We start from the raw sequence: 19,187 nt of genomic DNA, 5'->3' as shown, positions 1-19,187 counted from the left end.
CCTGCCTCAGCCACCTGGTTGCTGGGATTATAGGTTTTAGCTGTCACAGCTAGCGGACGCCGCTCGCTCCCGCTTGCCGGGGACCGCGGCGGAGACCGGGCGTGAGGAGCGGCGGAGCGCGCTCGCGGGCGGATGGAGGCTCCTCCCCGCCGCCCCTGAGCCGGTGCACTGGAGAAGCCGCGCGCCCGGCCGCTCTCTCCCCGCCAGAGCCGCAGCATGGGTAAGCATCGTCGCGCCAACCGGCCACGGGGCTCGTACGCGGGGCGGGGCGGGTCGGACGCTCCCCCTCGGCGGTTCTTTGCGGGACAGCGGGGCTCGAACCCTTGACCGGCCGCCCCGCTCCCTCCGGGAGCCTCCGGCTTCGATGGGGGAGGGCGATCGCGAACTTGACAAAGTGGCGCCGGCAGCTTTGCTCCTCCGAGGCTGGCCACACATTGTGTTTTTAAGAGAGAAAGAAAGAAAAAAGAGCACTCACACCCCCACGGCCATTAGGCCCACACAGACATTTTGTCGTCCAGAGCTGGAAGCGCAGAAAATAGTTAAGTCTGCCATTTGCCGTTGGCTGGCGTTGGCAGTGATTTGTGCCTCTTCTTCCTTCCCCTTCCGTGGGTAGTTTGGGAAGTGTTTTCCTGGCAGTCTCCCCGGTCAGGTGTGCTGGCATTTTAGCAGTCCGTCGAATTTCCACCTGAGGGCTGTCTTGGGGGTTCGGTCTTCGAGGATTCCCAGCCGAACCTCTGGGGGAGCAGTTTCCTGTTTGGAGCGAGACTTCCTCCTCGCGGGGAGAAAAAGTACAGGGCCCACAAGGTTGTTTTCTGGGTCGTCTTGGGGCTTTCTTTTGGCCTTAGAGAAGGCTTGAGTGTGTTGCAGGCAGGGCTCTGTGAAAAGGAGTTTTGTTAAGTGCTGTAACAGTTCTCTTTTGATAACAAAGTTTTGCCTGGGCTAGGCACTGACTCCCTCAGATGTCTACGAATTAACAGAAATAGTTTTTTTAAAAGCTATTAAAGACAATTAAAGATAGGGTTTTTTTTCTTTTTAAAATCAGATCTGTGTCACCATAAGGCAAGTGTGTGTTAAGTTGTGAAACCCGAATTTGGTTTTGTGGTATAAATCAGGAAGAGGTTATATCTCTTACTCAGTTGAAATTTGGTGCTGCTTCAACCATTGCTGAAATCAATAATTCATGAAACAAACGGAGGATTTAGAAGCACCTCCAAAACAGGAGTCGTGCTGATGTGGCACCCTGTGCCCACACTTTGTTCCGTGGGAGACGAATTTAGCTAGTGTTTACAGACACTGCCTTTCTGTTTTCTTAGACTTTCTAATTTTATACTCTCTGCTTCCCTCCTTCTTTGTGTCTCTTTTCTATACCAAGTGCTCCTTAACCCAGGAGCCAAGCATTTGCTGCTGGGGACCTTCAAATGGATTCCTTTCCACTTGATTAGTTGAGTTTACGGGGTAATTGCAGGCTTATTTCAGCATCAAAAGCTAGCTTAACTGATTTGGATTAAAAGCTAAAACGAAGTATACAATTCTTATCTGTCTTAAATCAGGATGCAGAATGTAATTAAACATCTTTTGATGCTCTAGAATAATCATTTTGTGACTTTGACTTGCTGCGAGCCCTTTAACCACCTTGCATCCTTTTGGTTTTTTGAGACAGGGTTTCTCTGCAGCTTTGGAGCTTGCTCTGGAAATAGCTCTTGTAGAGTAGGTTGGTCTCGAACTGACAGACCTTCCTGCCTCTGCCTCTCCGAGTGCTGGGATTAAAGGCGAGTGCCACCACTGCCCTGCCCACCTTGGTTCTTGTGTAGACTGTAGGGCCCTGTGCTGAAGAACAGACTTACTCCTTTGCAGTTTGCAGTTGTTTTAAGTGCACTTTCTCCTGTTGTTGGATGGACAGTATTGCACCTGTGATCAGTATCTACTTTCACCTTCCCCTTTCTCACTGGGTTTTTTCAAACTGTGGAAATAAATTAAATTTGTCATTTGTCATAGTGGAAATCAGTGGCCCCATAACTTGAGTATAAGGTCGTCGTTGTCTTTTCTTTTTTTTACAAGACAGGTTCTTACAGTGTAGTTCTGGCTGCCCTGGAACTCATTTTGTAGACCAGACTGGCCTTGAACTCAGAGATCCACCTGCCTTACAAGTGCTGGGATTAAAGGCATGAGCCATTATACCCAGCTAAAGTATTTTCTTAAGAAAAGTAAATGAGCAGTATTAATACAATGTAATACCTATATTTATTGTTCACAGGCCCTTTCTTTGTGACTTGCTTTGGTCTGTTTAGGTGAGTTGTTAGAGTATCTTGGGAAAGTTGTTTACCATATTGTCAATATGTGCTTTTAAGGTCTGTTATTTTGGGTGTTTGTCATTGTTTTTCCGTATAGTATTTTTGAATCTTTTGCAGATGAATGTGTACTTAAAATTTGTTGGTTGTGCAGTTATTGAAATCCTCAAGTTCATGTAAAAGAGTTTCCTTTAATATATAATTTGTTCAGTTACCTGCCATTGTTCTTTTTCTTGCATTTTTAAGACAAGGTCTCATCTCCTCACCCTGTGCTCCCTGGCTTTGATTTTAGAGTGATCCTCCTGCCTCAGCCACCTGATTGCTGGGATTATAGGTTTTAGCTGTCACAGCTAGCTAGTTGTCTGTATTTCTTGTAATTCATGGCACAGCTCTCTAATTCTCTCTGCTCTTTCAAAGGACTCTGATTTGATTCTTTCATTCTTATTGGGTGGCTTATGATTGCCACTGATATACAAGGCATCTGATAGCCTCTTCTGGTTTCTGAGGGCAACCCCACCCTATGACAGTTACACACTTAAAGATGCAGCCTAAAATACTCAAATGTTTTATCTAATTTCTAAGTCTTACTTGTTTTGAGATGAACAAGGACACTTAAGGGATGCACATGGCTAGTAGCTAAGAGTTTCTGAAGCCTAGACCTACACTGCTTTGGAAGTAGAAGCAGGTATTGAATTTAAGGCCAGCTTTGTTTACAAAGCTTATTCAAGGCCTTCCTGGCTGAAAGAGGGGAAAAGGGTTCTGGGCAAGGACTTCCTAGTCTGACCAACAAGCTTTGCTACTTAGAAAGTTAATTAGCTTGTCTGTGCGTGTGTTTCCTGATCTAGAAATTGGTGAGAAGCACCAATCACAGGTTATTAGGAGAATGAATGAGCTAATAATACTAACTAGTGTTTTCAAAAGATTTCTGCAGTTCTAATTTGGGAGTAGTTTGATAGTTGTTAAAAACAGAATATTGTCTTTCAAGGATCAGTAAGATGATTTTGTGTTAACACAAATTGAATTTTGTATAGTATAACTTGACGAAAATGTTTTTTCAATATTAGATAATTTGTGAAAAACTTATTTGCTTGAAATGTTTAACTGTTGAGAAAAAATTAAGGATTTCTACTACTAAAGACATTTAAGTTTTCTGTTATGTTAATGTTTTTAGCTTCTACATTAAATGTAGGGGGAAATGCCTGTCTACTTTTAAGGTGCCTGTGTGAAGGAATTAGGAAGAAAAGGTTGTTGGGAACTAAGAAAGGCAATACATTTAGGGAATAAAAAAAGGCAATACTTTTAAAAAAAGTTATGTATTTTATTTGGATGTACATCTGTACAACAGAAGAGGGCTTCAGAGTCCATGGCACTACAGTTCTAGATGATCGTGAGCAATTGAACTCAGGATCTTTGTTAGAGCAGTCAGTGCTCTTAAATGCTCTCGCTCCCCTCAAAAATAGATATTCATTTTGGAGTGAAGTAAGACAAAAATGAATATATATATATACACATACACACACACATATACACACATTGAAAGGTAAGTAGATACTTAAGACTTAAGTTTCTCTTAATTTTAGATAATTTTTTTAAATCTTAATTTTGTTTTACTGTTGTATCTGACTGCCACAATAAAGTTTATGCCCATGAAAGTAATTGAGCTTTTTATTGTCAGATAGAAAATGCATACATAATGATTTATGTACAAATTACTTGTGTGTATATCTGTATGTCTGTGCGTGTGTACACTCTAGTGCCTATAAGCTGTGTGTGAGGGGGCTGCATGTACCTGTGTGCATGTGTGGATCTCAGACCAATTCCTTTGAGGCAAGGCCTTTCTCTGAACCCTAGGGAACATGTTTTTCTGACTAGGATTAAAGACAGTAGTAGTAAACCTCAGCAATTCTGTCTCTGCCTTCTTGGGAGCCATGGGTGCTTGTGGTGGCCCCAGTTTGCTTTATACATGCTAGGATCTAAACTTTGGGCCTCACGATTGCTTAGCAAGTGCTCTTATAACTGCTGAGCCATCTCTCTAGCCTCTGTACAGACAGACTCCTTATCTTCTACACTCATAATTTCAGGGTTAAGCAGTCAAGGCTGGTGATAGGCACCTGTTTTCTCACCTACTTGGGAGTGGGTGTTAGGAGGTGATCATGAATTCCAGGGGAGCTTCTGCTGCATAGCAGGATTGTTTCAGAAATTTGTGATTGGAAGAAGTACAGATAGATACTTTGTTTTTTCAAAACTTGAAGGTTTTGTGGTGGCAGCAAGCATACACTTTACCTTGTTCAAGGCAGCCAGATGGCTCCTCTGTGGGACAGACAATTGATGCTATTTTACAGCATCAAAATTAAATATAAAATTAGTTTTGAGAGTGTTTTATGTGTGTATAAAACACACCAATCATAATTTACTTCTTTAGTTTTTGAGACCAGATTTCCACTCTAGCTCTGGCTGACCTAGAACTCACTGTGTAGATCAGGCTTGCATCGAACTCAGAGTGACCATCCTGCTTCATCATCCTGAGGGGTGGGATTACAGGTGGATGACATTTTGCTTGACTGAGTTGTTTTAATAGAAGTTTACAGTTGGTTTAGAAGATAAATGTACTTCTTTAGTGAGTGATTTCCTTTGTAAATAACACTCATTCGTACAGGTTTTTGTAAGTTGGTACCTTGTGATTTACCACGTAGTTTCAGAGCATGAAAATGAATCACAACAGTTTTTCTACTCCTTAGAGTATGTTGTGTTCATGATCAGTTTATTAAAGCTTTTAAAAGTTTGAAACCTTTGATTAATAAAATTAGTATCTGCTATATAGATTTGATGCAAATAAATAGCAGGCAGGCAGGAAGTCTTTATAGGTGGGGTGGGGAGAAAAGATAAATTTCATTTCTTTTTCGAGTAACCTTGCCTGTTCTGGAACTCACTCTGTAGACCAGGCTGTCCTTGAACTCGGAGATCTACCTGCTTCTGCTTCCCTTAGTCTGGGATCAAAGGTGTGCACCACCGCCACCTGGCTAGGTCCAGTATTTTTCTGAGAAATACAAAGTATTTTTTTTTCTGTCTCTTTTTTAGGAACAGGAGCATGATTACTGACTGAAATTGTTTCAGATGAGCCCAAAAGTATCACTGATAGGATGCTTACGCCTCTCAACTATGGATGTTATACTGCACAGTATATGTCTTAAGATTTTATTAGTCAACATTACTGATTAAATGTTTATATAGTGATCATGAATAGCTTTGGGTTTTAAAGGGATTCTCTGCTTATCAAAATGCCGAGACTTCCTTTGTCACGGTCTGGCATCCCCTCTTACTTGCTCCTAGTGATTTGATGTACCTGCTTTCTGCCCTACTCCCCTTTGGAAACCGGGTCCTGTTATGTTCCCTAGGATGACCTCAAACTTCTGAACAAAAGCTGTCTGAACGTGCCAGATACCATATTGGGTATATTTTAGGTTATTCAAGATGATTCAGAGTCCAGGTAACTTTTTTCCCAAGGGATTGACTGTGGAGCATTTAATCCCTAGTGATTTCAGGTAGAAACATACCAAGTTTCATCATAATAACGCACAGTTGCCACCAATTTACCAGAATGATGTGGGGACTGGGTTAAAGTACTTAACCTAGCTTTGGTGGGCTGTGAATTTGTTAGGACCACCCAAAAAAGAATGGTATAATGCAAGGTCAAGTCAAGGAAAGAAGCTGCTGCCAAGAGATTAGTTAAGTATTGTTTTCTTTTCTTAAAAAAAAAAAAAAAACTCCCACAACCTCTGGATTCTGATAAGAATGTTCCTGTCTCTTCCTGTTGTTCTGATATTATACATTTTTTTCGTATGGTTTATTAGTGTTGTACTAGAAATAGGTTGTAATAGTAGGAATGAAACAACATGGAACCTCATTAGAAACCTAAACCAGGGATTGTGGTTTAAGGGGTTAGGACTGGTTTCTAGTATAAAAAATGTTGAAATGTAATGAGAAGAATAAAGGCTATAATAAGAAATTTTGTATTGGGAGGAAGTAGGATTTATTCATCTCATTAGTTTGATCATTGATAAAGCAAGTGCTTGGCAGATGTGATTGTTTCCTTTGTTGTGACAAGAAACCCCTGAGATAATTAACTTAGGAGGAAAGGCTTAACTTTAGCTCACAATACCGAATTTTAGTTTATAGTCTCTTGACTGTTCCTGTAGGGCTGGAAGTCTGTTTCTTCATGACTGTGCTGATTATTATTATTTTTTGTCAGCTTGACACAGGCTAGGGTCATCTTGCAAAAGACACCCTCAATCAAGAAAATGCTTTCATCAACTTGCCTGTAGGCAAGGCTGTGGTGCATTTTCTTGATTAATGATTAATTTGAGATGGCTTGGCCCAGTGTGAGCAGTGCCACCCCTTGGCTGGTGGTCCTCTGTTATGTAGAAAAATGACCTGGGCAAGCCATAGAGATCAAAACTGTAAGTCTCTAGGTTTCTGCCTTGAATTCTTGCTCTGACTTTGTTTTATTGTGGACTGTAATAACCAAATAAACCCATTTTGGTCATAGTGTTTATTATAGCAATAGAAACTTAACTAAGACCGTAATAGTTGGAAAACATAAAGGAGAGACAGGAAGAGGTGACCTAAAGGACATGTAATAAACCTAACTTCCTTCCATAAGGCTCCACTTCCTGAAGTTTTCATCACCTAATAGGGTCATGGTGGGAGACTAGGCTTTCAAAACAAGAGTCTTAGGGGCATTCAAGATCCAGACTGTAGCAACAGTAAGCAAGGTACTTTCAAAATCTTCTCTAGCATCACATCTTCTGAAATAAGCAAGCCTTTGCTTGAGGTGATCCTTTTGAGAGACCTTTTAAATTTTTTTTTTTTTTGGTTTTTCGAGACAGGGTTTCTCTGTGGCTTTGGAGCTTGTCCTGGAACTAGCTCTGTAGACCAGGCTGGTCTCGAACTCACAGAGATCTGCCTGCCTCTGCCTCCCGAGTGCTGGGATTAAAGGCGTGCGCCACCATCGCCCGGCTGACCTTTTAAATTTGAAGTAGTAAGACTATCTTATGGATATTGATGACCTATTGGTACCCCAATAAAGATGATACTAGAAATATTTCCAGTCTGTAGACTGAATATGAGCTGTAAAGAGTGTCATACTAAAAATTACTGTAATTGCTAAGTACAGAACATTTTCAATTTTAAATATAGAAGTTTCTATATTTGTAATTTTAATTTGGATAACTTTACTTTTTTTTTTAATGAAATATTTATAGTGTCATTCGTGCCCCGTGTTTTAGGAGTTGAACCCAGGGCTTCAGCACACTCTAAGGAAGTGCTTTGCCACTGTGATCATTCAAATACTTGTCGTGTGCGCAGAATTTCTCATTGTGTTGAAGCAGCTTTCAGTTTATTTAAGAATGTGTTTTCTTGTGTACCTCTGTAATCCCAGCACTCAGGAGGTAAAGGCAGGGAAAGGGTTGAGGAATTGAAGGTCATCATCTTTCCTTGGCTGCAAGTGTTCAAAGTCAGTTTGGACCCAAGACCTCTCCTATCTCAGAAACAAAATAAAGGAAGAAAGCTGGAGGAGATGGCTCAATGAAGTACTTGCAAAGCAAAGGCACTAGTTGGATCTCCACTCTTGTGTTAAAAAAACAAACCAAACCAAACCAGTGCACCTGTAATCCTGGCACTGGTAAAACTTCCCTGTGCCCAGCAGAATTGGTGGAATTCCAGGTTCACTGAAAGACCCTGTCTCCGAAAATAAGGTGGAATACCTGTGAGATGGCACAGTAAGTAAATGACCTAAGTTCAATGCCAGGACCCACATGATGGAAGGAGGAGAGCACCTGACTTTGCAGGTTGTCCTCTGACTTCACAGGCACGCTGGAGCCCTCGTCTTCACCCCATCTCTATACTAAATAAGTGTAAGCCAGATGTGGTGACACACACCTTTAAATACTAGCTAGCACTCTGGAGTCACAGGCAGGCAGATCTCTGGAGTTGAGATCAGTTGGTCTACAAAGTTGAGCTGCAGGACAGCTGGAGTTACACAGAAACCTTGTCACTAAAAAACAACCCCCTCCATATTAATAAATGTAACAACAATAACAAAAAACAACCCCCTCCATATTAATAAATGTAACAACAATAACAAAAAGAGACTGAGTGCAAATGAGGGAGAACACTGACCTTGATCCTGGCCTCTATGTGCACAAGCACAAACATACAAACATACCACCAAACATGTTCTCCTAAGACCCAAGTTTTGGAGTAGGCATTAATTAAAATTCCTTTTCTGCTGTAGGAGATTGAATTCTGGTGAGTGTTTTGCCTTGCTGCCAGTGTGCAGATTTGTTTGTGTAGTCACCATATAAAATGAGAATCCCTTTTTACTCAGCACTAATTAAACTCACCCCTCTTTTTTTCTTTCATTCTTTCTTCCCTTCGAGATGGTTTCATTATGTCAGTCTGCTTAGCCTGGAACGCACATAGACCGCAGACCCTGCTGATCTTGAACTCCCAGAGACCTGTTTGGCAGAGTGCTGGGTTTAAAGGCTTGTACCAGCATGTCTGCCTAAACCATTGTTGTTTTCTTAGTTTCATCATTGATATACATCTGTTGGAACTGGGCATGGTCAAATTCTCCATAATTTGACCAGTTGTGGTTTTCTGCAATGGTCTGCATATGCTGCAGAGATCAGCTTTGATGAGGGTTGAGAACCCACTTATTAGGCAGAGACGACTGGGCAACCTAGTGTGCATTTTTTAGAATGTGAAGTTTGTAGGTTTTTGTGAACCTTATGGGAGTGTGTATAAAAATATTTCTGAAGTATTATTTTTTGTTAGATATTTAACTGGTGCTGATATTTAGATATTTAACTGGTACTTAAGTGTACTTTCTCATGGAAATTAAATACAGTAGCCTTCAGGTTTATTTCATCCTGTGTTCTAAATAACAGTTTCTTGCAATCATGGGTATTAGGATAGGGTTTAACTTTTTTCCATTGGCATTTCTGTCCTCCTGAGAAATTTTTATATGACTCCAGATGTGTACATGTATATAAAATGGCCATGCAAATTTTCTTAGGGTTACTATTGCTGTAATGAAATACCATAACCAAAACCACGTTGTTACACTTCCACAGATAGTTCATTGGAGGAAGTCGAGATAGGAACTCAAACAGGGCAGGAACCAAGAGTCAGGAGCTAATGTAGAGGCCATGGAGAAGTGCTCCTTATTGTCTTACTACATCTTGCTCAGCATGCTTTCCTATAGAACCCAGGACCACCAGCCCAGGGGTGACCCTATTCACGGTGGTGTTGGCACTCAACTGGAGTTTCCTCCTCTCATCTCACAGGACTCTAGCTTGTGTCAAACTGACATAAAATTAGTCAACATATAAATAAATCAAGGACTAATGGGAATAATCAGAAAAATTTATTTTAACATATTTCTTTGAGCACAAGCATGTGATGCTTGTAATCCCAACTTTTGGGGGAGAGGGGCAGAGGCAGTGGTGCTTTGAGCTGGAAGCCAGATTGGTCTACTGAGAGAGTTCCAGGATCTAATGAGATCCTGTCTCAGAACAAACACTCCCCCTCCCCTCCAAAAAATAGTTCTTTGGTATATATAACTTTACCATTTATTAAAGGTGAAAGTAAGTTTACATACTAATGAGATAATTGTGCTTCTTTTTAAAAATTTGCTTTATTTCTATGTGTTAGTGTTTGCCTACAGGCATGTCTATGCATTATGTGTATACTTGGTGACTAAGGAGCCAGGAGGTGTCAGATCCCCTGCAACTGAAGTTGAAGAGTTGTGAGCCACCATGTGGACGCTAGAATTGGAGCCAGTGATCCTAACTGCTGAACCACTTCTTCAGGTCCTATGTACATGAGTTAAATCTTGGCAGTATTTTAAATACTGCATGATGTAGAACATCTTCAGATTCATAGTTCATTGGTAGTTGCTATTTTTGTTTGTTTTGTTTTGTTGTTGTAAGTCATTTCTTGCTATAACCCTGGTTTGCCTGGAAATGGCTTTGTAGATTGAGTTGACTTTGATTTTGTAATAGTCATCTGGCCTTTGCCTCCTGAGTGCTGGAATTACAGGTATGAACCATTGTGCCTGACTGATACTTACTTTGTAATTTTCAGTGCTGGGAGATGACTTCATGTAGATACGTAGTATAAAATGGCAGAAGAGTGTTTAGAGCCATGACAGAAATTGTTGTAAATTTTTCCCTAATCCAAAGCCAAAATGCATTTGAGGTTTCTTTACTTTTTTTTTTTTTTTTTAAATGAAGTGCAAGTTAACATTTCCAGAAAAGTTCTTCAGGTCGAACATTCTAATCCAGTTCAATTCAATGGTATACTTTTTTGATACTCATGCACTGAGGACTGATAGTAGGTAAATAGTCTTTTGTTTTCTGTTTCATCTATAAGGGATAAAAACCTTGTACAGTAGTAAACACTGCAGTTCATAAAAATAACAGTCTTGAGTCTGTTTAGGTAATGTTAGTTAGCATTGCCTGGCATAGGGGCATGTGTAGTGCAACGTGAGCATGTTATGTGTTCAGAACCAAGGCTCACTGAAGATGTGTGCCACCAGAAATGTGCTAGATTCATTTTATTTGAATTTTGAATTAATCTTTGATCATTGTGTTTATAGACCTTGCTGTTGCCAGGTATTTTTCAATATGCACATTGAATTATAACACTCTGTGAGGTTGTGATCACAGCTTAAGAAACTTAATAATAGTACATTTAAAGCTCTTAAACAACATCTAGATTGCTGTTTATAATTGTGGTTTGATTTTAATAATACTCTATTTGGTAATATGTTAGAGTATAATTTTTTTCCTCCCTCCCCAGTCTGTCCCAGAACTGTCTGTGTAGTATAGCCCAGGTTAGCCTTAACATATGATGTTCCTGCCTCTGCCTCTCAGATGTTATGATTACCATGTGCATCACCACCAACCTGGGCAGGAAGCCGCACCTACCTACCTACCTACCTACCCACCTACCTACCTGTGCCTACCTGAGAAAGGATCTTACCTGGAATTTACTATGGAGATCAGGCTGGTCTCAAACTCACAGAGCTCCCCCCGTGTGGAGAACAGCCTTTAGCACTGAGGTTTCTAACCGTGTGTCACCTTGCCTGGCATCATAGAGCCGTGGTAGTGTGCTCGCACTCTGCAGTCCCAGCACTCAGGAGATAAGGCAGGAAGACTGTGCATTTGAGTTTAGTTTAGCCGTTTCACAAAGTCCAGGCCAGACCTCTCTTGAAAGAAAGGAAGACCTAAGAGAAATATTTCAGTAACAACTGAATGATGTTGGTGAAGACCTCAGAAGGAAGTAATTTAGGTTATAGGAATGTAATAATGTTCTAAAAAAAATGCATGGGAAAGCATTTTATGGTCCACCATGTTTTTGTTTCGTTTGTTTGCTTATTTTGTGTGTGATCATGGGTACACATGTGCTATGTATTTGTCATCAGGTCACAGATACATGTGAACTCAGGTCACTGTGCTTTTGAAGCAAGTGCTTTTTTTTTTTTTATCCGTTGAGACATCTGACTTGTCCAGGTCCATCAGATTTAAATATGCAAAATGTTTTGTGGCCTTTTGTGATGGGATTGTTTTGAGAAAAGAGCCTATGTCTTCATGGTATGTATGTATTTTTCTTTCTTTCTTTCTTTTTTTTTTTTTGAGATAGGTTCTTATGCTGTTGCTTAGGATGGCCTAGAACTCACTTTGTAGTTCAGGCTGGCTTCCAGCTTTCTGTAGTTCTTCCTTAGCCTCCCAAGTGCCAAGGTTACAGGTATGACCCAATTCTACCACTTTTTTTCATGGAATTTTCCAGTTAGATAGCAGTTTGTGCTTCACAAGTCCATCGTCTGTTTTTTTTTTTTTAATTTTTACTATGCGCTAGTTCTTTTTAACCATTCATAGTATACTAATTTTTTCTGAGAGTAATGATAGCTATTATGCCATTAGTAAATGCTTTGGTTAAATTCATCAAATACGTTTTGAAACATTTGCCTGTATCATTGCAAATAGAAGCATGCAAAAAAAAAATAGTGACTAAGGGACTAAAGGATGTAGCTAAGTTGCTAGAAGGTTCCAGTCTCCTCCCACTGTATAAATAAGATAGGGTGTTCCTGTAATCCCAGTTCATAGGAGGCTGTACCTGTAATCCTAGTTCATAGGAGGCCAAGGCAGGAGGTTCAGGGTCATTCTTGCCTGTGTAAAGAATTCACCGCCAGTCTGGGCTACATGAAACTGTTTGAAAAAAAAAAAAAAGTGGACAAAATGCTTGTTCTAGATCCTCAGTGGGAAGAATGTGTTTTGGATTGGTGTTAACGTTTAATGGTTATTAGGTATTTCTACTTCAGGTACATTTTAAAGCTCTTTTCTAAGGATTATTTAATTCTTACAAGTCTATCATTTTTGAGTACTGTTATTAATCTTTGAAAACATTTTTTATATTTATTTTGTATGCGTGCGTGTGTGGGAGTATGTAAGGTCCCACAGTGTTTGTGTGAAGTTTAGTGGACAGTTTGCTGAAGTTGATTCTTTCCTGCAGGGCATGGGTCCTAGGGATTGGACTCAGGTCATCAGACTTGGTGGCAGACACATATATGCTCATTGAGCCATTTTGCTGGTCTTGTAATTTGGAAAACAATACCACGGCAGATAATTCAAGGCCAAGGCTTGGACCTAGGCAGACCTCTTCACTGCTTGAACTCTCAGTACTGTAGAGGAGACCAGCTCGTTCTTTCCTTGGGAGCTATTTGGGTTACAGGTTGTAGACATTCTTGATCTTATCCTACCCTATTTTTTCTTACATTCTTCCAGATTGTAACTTGTTTTTGGAATTTCTTTTATTGTCTCCTTACCTTTCTTTCTTGGTGCTGAGGATTGAACCCCAGGCTGTTAGCCACTGAATTATATCCCTAGCCTACTTCATCTTTATTTCTCACTCATTCAAGCAGTACTGTAGAATGTAAACCTCAGGAGTTCAGAGAGCTTTATTTTTTTCTTAGATGTATCTATCCTAAGTGTGCTTAGACCAAGTGGTTTTTTTTAAGGGAATAACCAGGTAAGATTTGCTGAATGAAGATGGAACATGATTGATTATACATATTCTATTACATATGAAAACTAAATTGATTGGAAATCAGATTTTTGGAGGATGCCTAGAAATACACAGAGATTTAATTGATTGTTTCAGAAATTTTAATGATCCATACATCTTGTGTTAGAGGTGTTTGCATTTATCTGTATAACTTATTTTCGTTTTTAAAATCTACTTAGCAAATGAGTGAACTTTTATAACAAGTTCCTGTTTGCTAAGTTAACTTTTCTCTCTTTAGGTGATGTTTTGCCAGTTATTCATTTGGTGTATGCTTACCATATTAGGTATTGCATTGAAATTTTAATCTCCACAAGAGTATTGTAGCAAAAAGATTGATGCCCTCAGTCCTTAGACGTTTAGAGATTGGTAACCAGGCAGTGGTGGTGCATGCCTTTAATCCCAGCACCTTGGAGGCAGAGGCAGACAGATCTGAGTTCCAGATCAGCATCTTCTACAAGAACTAGTTCCAGGGCAGGCTCCAAAGCTACAGAGAAACTCTTGTCTCAGAAAACAAACAAAAGTATAGAAATTGTTGCTTACCCGAGGTTAAGTTAGAGTCAGGATGCAGGGGAGTCAAGCTCAGACTTGCATTGATTTGATTTAAAAGCATGTCTTCTCAAACATTTAAAAAATTTTAGGAAAGGGGAAAATGTTGAGTTAAGCAAAGAAAGTAAGATTGTAACAACTACCTTGTTATATGCAAATAAAGAAGCTTAGCTAACCACAATGGCACTCTGAAACTTATGAATACCAGCTACTCTGAAAACCTAGGAGACCATGCTGAGCAACCAAATGAGTCCTTTCTCAAAACAGAAACAATCCAAACAAACTTAACTCTCCTAGAAATTGTGGATGGATACCATACATTGTCCAGGTGTTTGAGAAACTCCTTTCAAGATACTTTTAAGGAATATACTGCTTTGCACATTGCTTCTGTCTTAGTGTTCTGTTCCTGAGAAGAGATGCCATAACCATGGCAACTCTTATACAAGAAAGAATTTAATTGTGACTTGCTTAGAGTTTCAGAGATTTATTCCATTATTGTCTTTGTGGGGAATCTGGCAGTGTGCAGGCAGACATGGTGGTGGAGAAGTTGAAAGTTATTACTACATCTGAATCCACAAGCAACAGGAAGAGAGTCACTGGGCCTGGATTGGGCTTTTGAAATGTCAAAGCCCACCTCCATAGACCTGCTTCCAACAAGACCACACCTACTCCAACAAGGCATCACTTCCTAATCCTTCTAAGTAGTGATAATCCCCAGTGACTAAGTATTCAAACCTGTGAACCTCTCGGAGCCGTTCTTAATCAAACTACTACAGGTTCTTTATATATTTTAGGTTTTATCTATTTTTTTTCTGAGTTCTGTACAACTTCAGTGAATATTTATATTAGTATGATTTGGTAAATTAACACTTTTCTAGTATTGAAATTGAGAAATTAAGAGCTAGATGTGGCGTCCATACCTGTAATCTCAGTACTGAGGAGGTTGAGTCGAGATTGCTGTAAATTTGAGTTCAGCTTCAGTTACAAAGCAAGACCCTGTGTGTATGGGGGTGGGGTGGTGATAGTGGGAGGTGTAAGCAAAAGGAAACAAAAACCCTAAACACACAAGGAATGTAGAAACTTTGTTACTGTTCCAACTTGCTTTTTCCTAGTATGGGTTTTGAGTGTTATTTTGGGAGAAGGAATTGATTATATGCATATGACAATGTCTTTGCTTATAGTTATGACTATAAGCAATTAGTCTTTGTAAGATCAAAGTAACTTTTTGAGTTTTTTTTGTGGGTATGTCATTAGTTTATAATATTAGAAAGAATAGAATACTATGAAAAAAATCTGATGAAATTTCCTTCTGAGAAATGTGATCAGAGTATACACATTATGTACATCTTTACACACTACTTGAAACAGGAAGAGAAAGGTATTAAGAGTTTGAGTCTGAACTGTCCCCACATGACCTGAGCCAGTGCAGCATGTTGAAACTAAGAGGTGAAGCTTGGTTGGAGGAAGTAGGGCTGGGATAGGTCCTTAAGTGTATCTTGTTCCTGGCATCTTCCTGTCTGTGTCCTGTGTACTGTGACATGAGCTGCCTTGCCATGTTTTCTCTAATGTTGCTTACTGAGTCTTATTGATGCCTTTGAAGATGTTTAGTCACAGCACCAGAAGAGTAACCAATTCACAGAAACCTGAGTTCAATCCATAACACTAGATAAACCCTTAGGTTGTGATGCGGCACACCTGGAATCCCAACACTTGTCTCCTGCTTGCAACCCCAGTACTGAAGGTGGAGGCTCACCTTGAATGAGTAGGACTCTGTATCTAAATAAAGAAATAAATGCACAACTAGAAAGTAGGCGCTGTGGATCATGTTTTTAATCCTAGCACTCAGGATTGCTGGGAGTTTGAGGACTGCCAGGGTTGCATAGTTTCAGGACAGTCTGAGCTGCAGTGTGTGATCCTGCTTGAAAAACAGACAGACAGACAGACAGACACACACACACACATACTCACACACAAATAGAAGAATACTAGATATATTTATCTCATTTCTTTTTTTTTTATTATTTTTATTTTCGAGACAGGGTTTCTCCATAGCTTTTTGGTTCCTGTCCTGGAACTAGCTCTTCTAGACCAGGCTGGCCTCGAACTCCCAGAGATCCGCCTGCCTCTGTCTCCCGAGTGCTGGGATTAAAGGCGTGCGCCACCACCGCCTGGCTACTTATCTCATTTCTATATTTAGCGATCAGTAACTGATAAAAGGGGCTTTTTGGGATGATACTGTGACTTTTAATTAATATTTTCACATGGATATAATACCTAATTTTGTTGAATTTAATGAGCTACAGTAACATTAAACTTGTGTTTTATAGTGTTACGAAGGGATATATATTTAGGCCTAGAAATAGCACCATGGTCTTTAGTTTGAGTCTTTGTTTTACCTGGTTTGGACTTGTAAATTGTTTAATTCAAGCTGTAGGTTTCTAAGGGTTCAGATTCCTTTAGAGTCTTAGTTTATCTCCTTGCTTGTCTTTGAGTATCTCTAAATACTCAGATAGAATATGCATCTTTTGATTTTTTTCAGTTACAGTACACTGTTACTGGAGTATTAGTGTAGCTGTAAAAGGTGATGGAGGATAGTAGCCTATGATCATAAAATTAAAATTTCTGTTTTTCAGTGGGCATAAGATGAAATCTAAATTTTGCTGCTCTTTCAACTGTGGCTCACAACATCTGTGTCTTTTGGGGGGAGAGATATGTGAGGTGGGGTATGTTATAATTTAAAAAACAGTGGGAGAGAGCCCCATCTTGAGACAGGGCTCATGTGGAGGGCTTTTTATTGGAGGAAGGGAATGGGAAAGGGGTGGGGAGGGAGGAGACCTCTGGAGACAGGCAGAGAGGAGAGAGTGAGGAGAGGGGGGAGTAAGGGAGGAGGTGGGCGGCCGCCTTTTATGAGGGGACATAGCTGTAGTGATGTAGCTGATGACATTGTCAGGACCCTGAGCAGGTCAGAGTACTACCTAAATTCTGGGATTAAAGTCATGTGTCACTATGCCTGGCCTTCATTTTGTCTTCTTGAAGTATTGTGACTGACAATGTTCTTATTCTCCATCCTACTTTTCATCTTCCTGGCCTTTCTGGCCTTCAGCAGAGCTGTCTGCTATCTCAGTTACAGTCTCCTAAATTCTTTAAGCTTCTTCCTGGTTTTATCAGTTCTGCTTGCTCTCTGCCTTGTCTTTACCTCCAGTAGAAATTCTGTCTAAGACTCATTTACAAACTAAATAAAAAATGACTTCACTGGGTGGTGGTGGCTCAGGCCTTTAATCTCTGTGTGTTTGAAGCCAACCTGGTCTACAAAGGAAGTTCCAGGACAGCCTGTTGTTTTGAGAAAAACAAAAACCGAACAAAGAAATTGACATGAATCGCATAATAAATCTGGGGTGTTGCAGATAAAATTGGGCTTGGTTAGGGTAGCAGCTTGATAAATTTGCTCAGATTCCTGTCTTTTCTGCCTTAATCATATCTTTTTTTTTTCTCAGACTGGAGCAATTTTGGGTGTTACTTCTTGTTTGTATTTTAGAGACTTTCACTTGTTGTATCTAGAGAGCTTTCACTTTATTGTCCAGACTGGCCTCAAGGTCGTATTCCTCTTGCCTCACTGTTCTAGGTGGTGGATTTATAGGCGTGTATCACTGTGCCTGGCCCTTGTGATTTGGATGCGTGTGTGTTTGTGATTGAACCAGAACCTCCTGCATAATAACCAGACACTACAACTGAGCTATACTCCTACCTCTGTGTTTTTGCTTTTTAAGCCAAATGAAAAGGAAAGTCAGAATCCTGAGTGTGATTGGGCAGAATTAGAATGATTATGAATAAATTATCTCTAAACTTTTTTCTCTTACCAACAGCTTGATACACGAGCTTTAATCAGTCCTCTTTTAAACAAGATTTCCCAGATGACTTGGTTAGACTTCGTGCTTGAGAAACGCAGATAGAGACTAGTCAAGATCTAACCTGGCTTGCGAGAAACTTTGTAAAGCTCAGGGTTTCAGACTATCTAAATAAAATTAAGGATCTGTAAGAAATTGGAGGGTTAGTGGTGGCTGCTGTTGTTTTGAAGTGTTCCTTTTTAATATTTTTTGTTGAATGTTTATCATTTCTTATGGTTGTAGGTGGAAGAAAATATGGCTATAGCTGGTAATCTGCCATCTTGTATAAGGAATCTGTTCTGCTTTTTAAAATTGACCTTTAAGTGGGCGGTAGTGGGGCGGTGGTGGTACGTGTGTTTAATCCCAGCATTCAGGAGGCAGAGGCAGGCAGATCTCCGTGAGTTCAAGGGCAGCCTGGTCTATAAGAGCTAGTGTCTCAGTGAGACTACAGTGAGGATATTCACAGGTTTGGGTTCTCACCGGGGGTTTGTGGATGGATTGTTTCTAAACTCCTGTGATTGTTCCCATCATTCCCAAGTCTTTTGCCTTATACAACGTAAACCATTGTTATCAGTCTATTTTTTTTTGTCTTGTGGCTCTATTACCTTTACTCTACACTGACTGTCTTGTTTCCTCTCCATTTGGCTGCATCTCTGCCCTTCCTCCCAGTGTCCTCTCCGCCCTGAGAATCCTGCCTAGCTATTGGCTGTTGGTCTTCTTATTAGACCAGTCCAAGTGACAAATCTTCACAGTGTACAAAAAAGATTATTCTACAGTATTGTACTATATTCTATATTTACATGATTAAGGACTTTCCTGTGGTGTGACAAGCCTTTATTTTTGCAGTATTAGTTGTTGTTACACAGATTCTGTAGCTGAAAGATTGTTAATACGGTTTATAGTAATTTTGTAAATTAGATTTTAGACATTTTTTCTCCTTTTTTAGTTGACTATATGGTGGAGTATGACTATGATGCTGTACATGATGATGAATTAAGTATTCGAGTTGGGGAAATCATCAGAAATGTGAAAAAACTACAGGAAGAAGGATGGCTGGAAGGAGAACTAAATGGGAGAAGAGGGATGTTCCCTGATAATTTCGTTAAGGTAAATATTTTCAGTTTAATTTCTTGCTTTTGCTTCACAGTATTAACTCTATGTCAAATGGATACATATGTTTGAAATGAAAATACTTTAAAGCTATCCTTGACATTTAGAAAAGCACAGGTACAGATACATCTGTAATAGATTTTTTTTTTTTTTTTTTGGTTTTTCGAGACAGGGTTTCTCTGTGGCTTTGGAGCCTGTCCTGGCACTAGCTCTGTAGACCAGGCTGGTCTCG

At 39.9% G+C, this 19,187-nt stretch overlaps 1 protein-coding gene across 1 annotated transcript in view; it reads left to right on the top strand.

The window, feature by feature from the left end:
* The first annotated feature begins 58 nt into the window (after positions 1-58).
* The window catches only part of Cd2ap (CD2 associated protein), an 81,242-nt gene continuing 62,113 nt past the window's right edge, over positions 59-19,187 (top strand). The window contains exons 1-2 of the mRNA XM_005359791.2: positions 59-220; positions 18,792-18,952. Coding sequence (XP_005359848.1) covers positions 217-220; positions 18,792-18,952 — 165 coding nt within the window. The 5' untranslated portion in view covers positions 59-216. The remainder of the gene's footprint in view (positions 221-18,791; positions 18,953-19,187) is intronic.

The sequence above is a fragment of the Microtus ochrogaster genome, linkage group LG2 (assembly GCF_000317375.1).
Source record: "Microtus ochrogaster isolate Prairie Vole_2 linkage group LG2, MicOch1.0, whole genome shotgun sequence".
NCBI classification, from domain to species: Eukaryota; Metazoa; Chordata; class Mammalia; order Rodentia; family Cricetidae; genus Microtus; species Microtus ochrogaster.
Note: the sequence above shows the minus strand (reverse complement) of the source record. Positions and strands in the feature narration are given on the sequence as shown.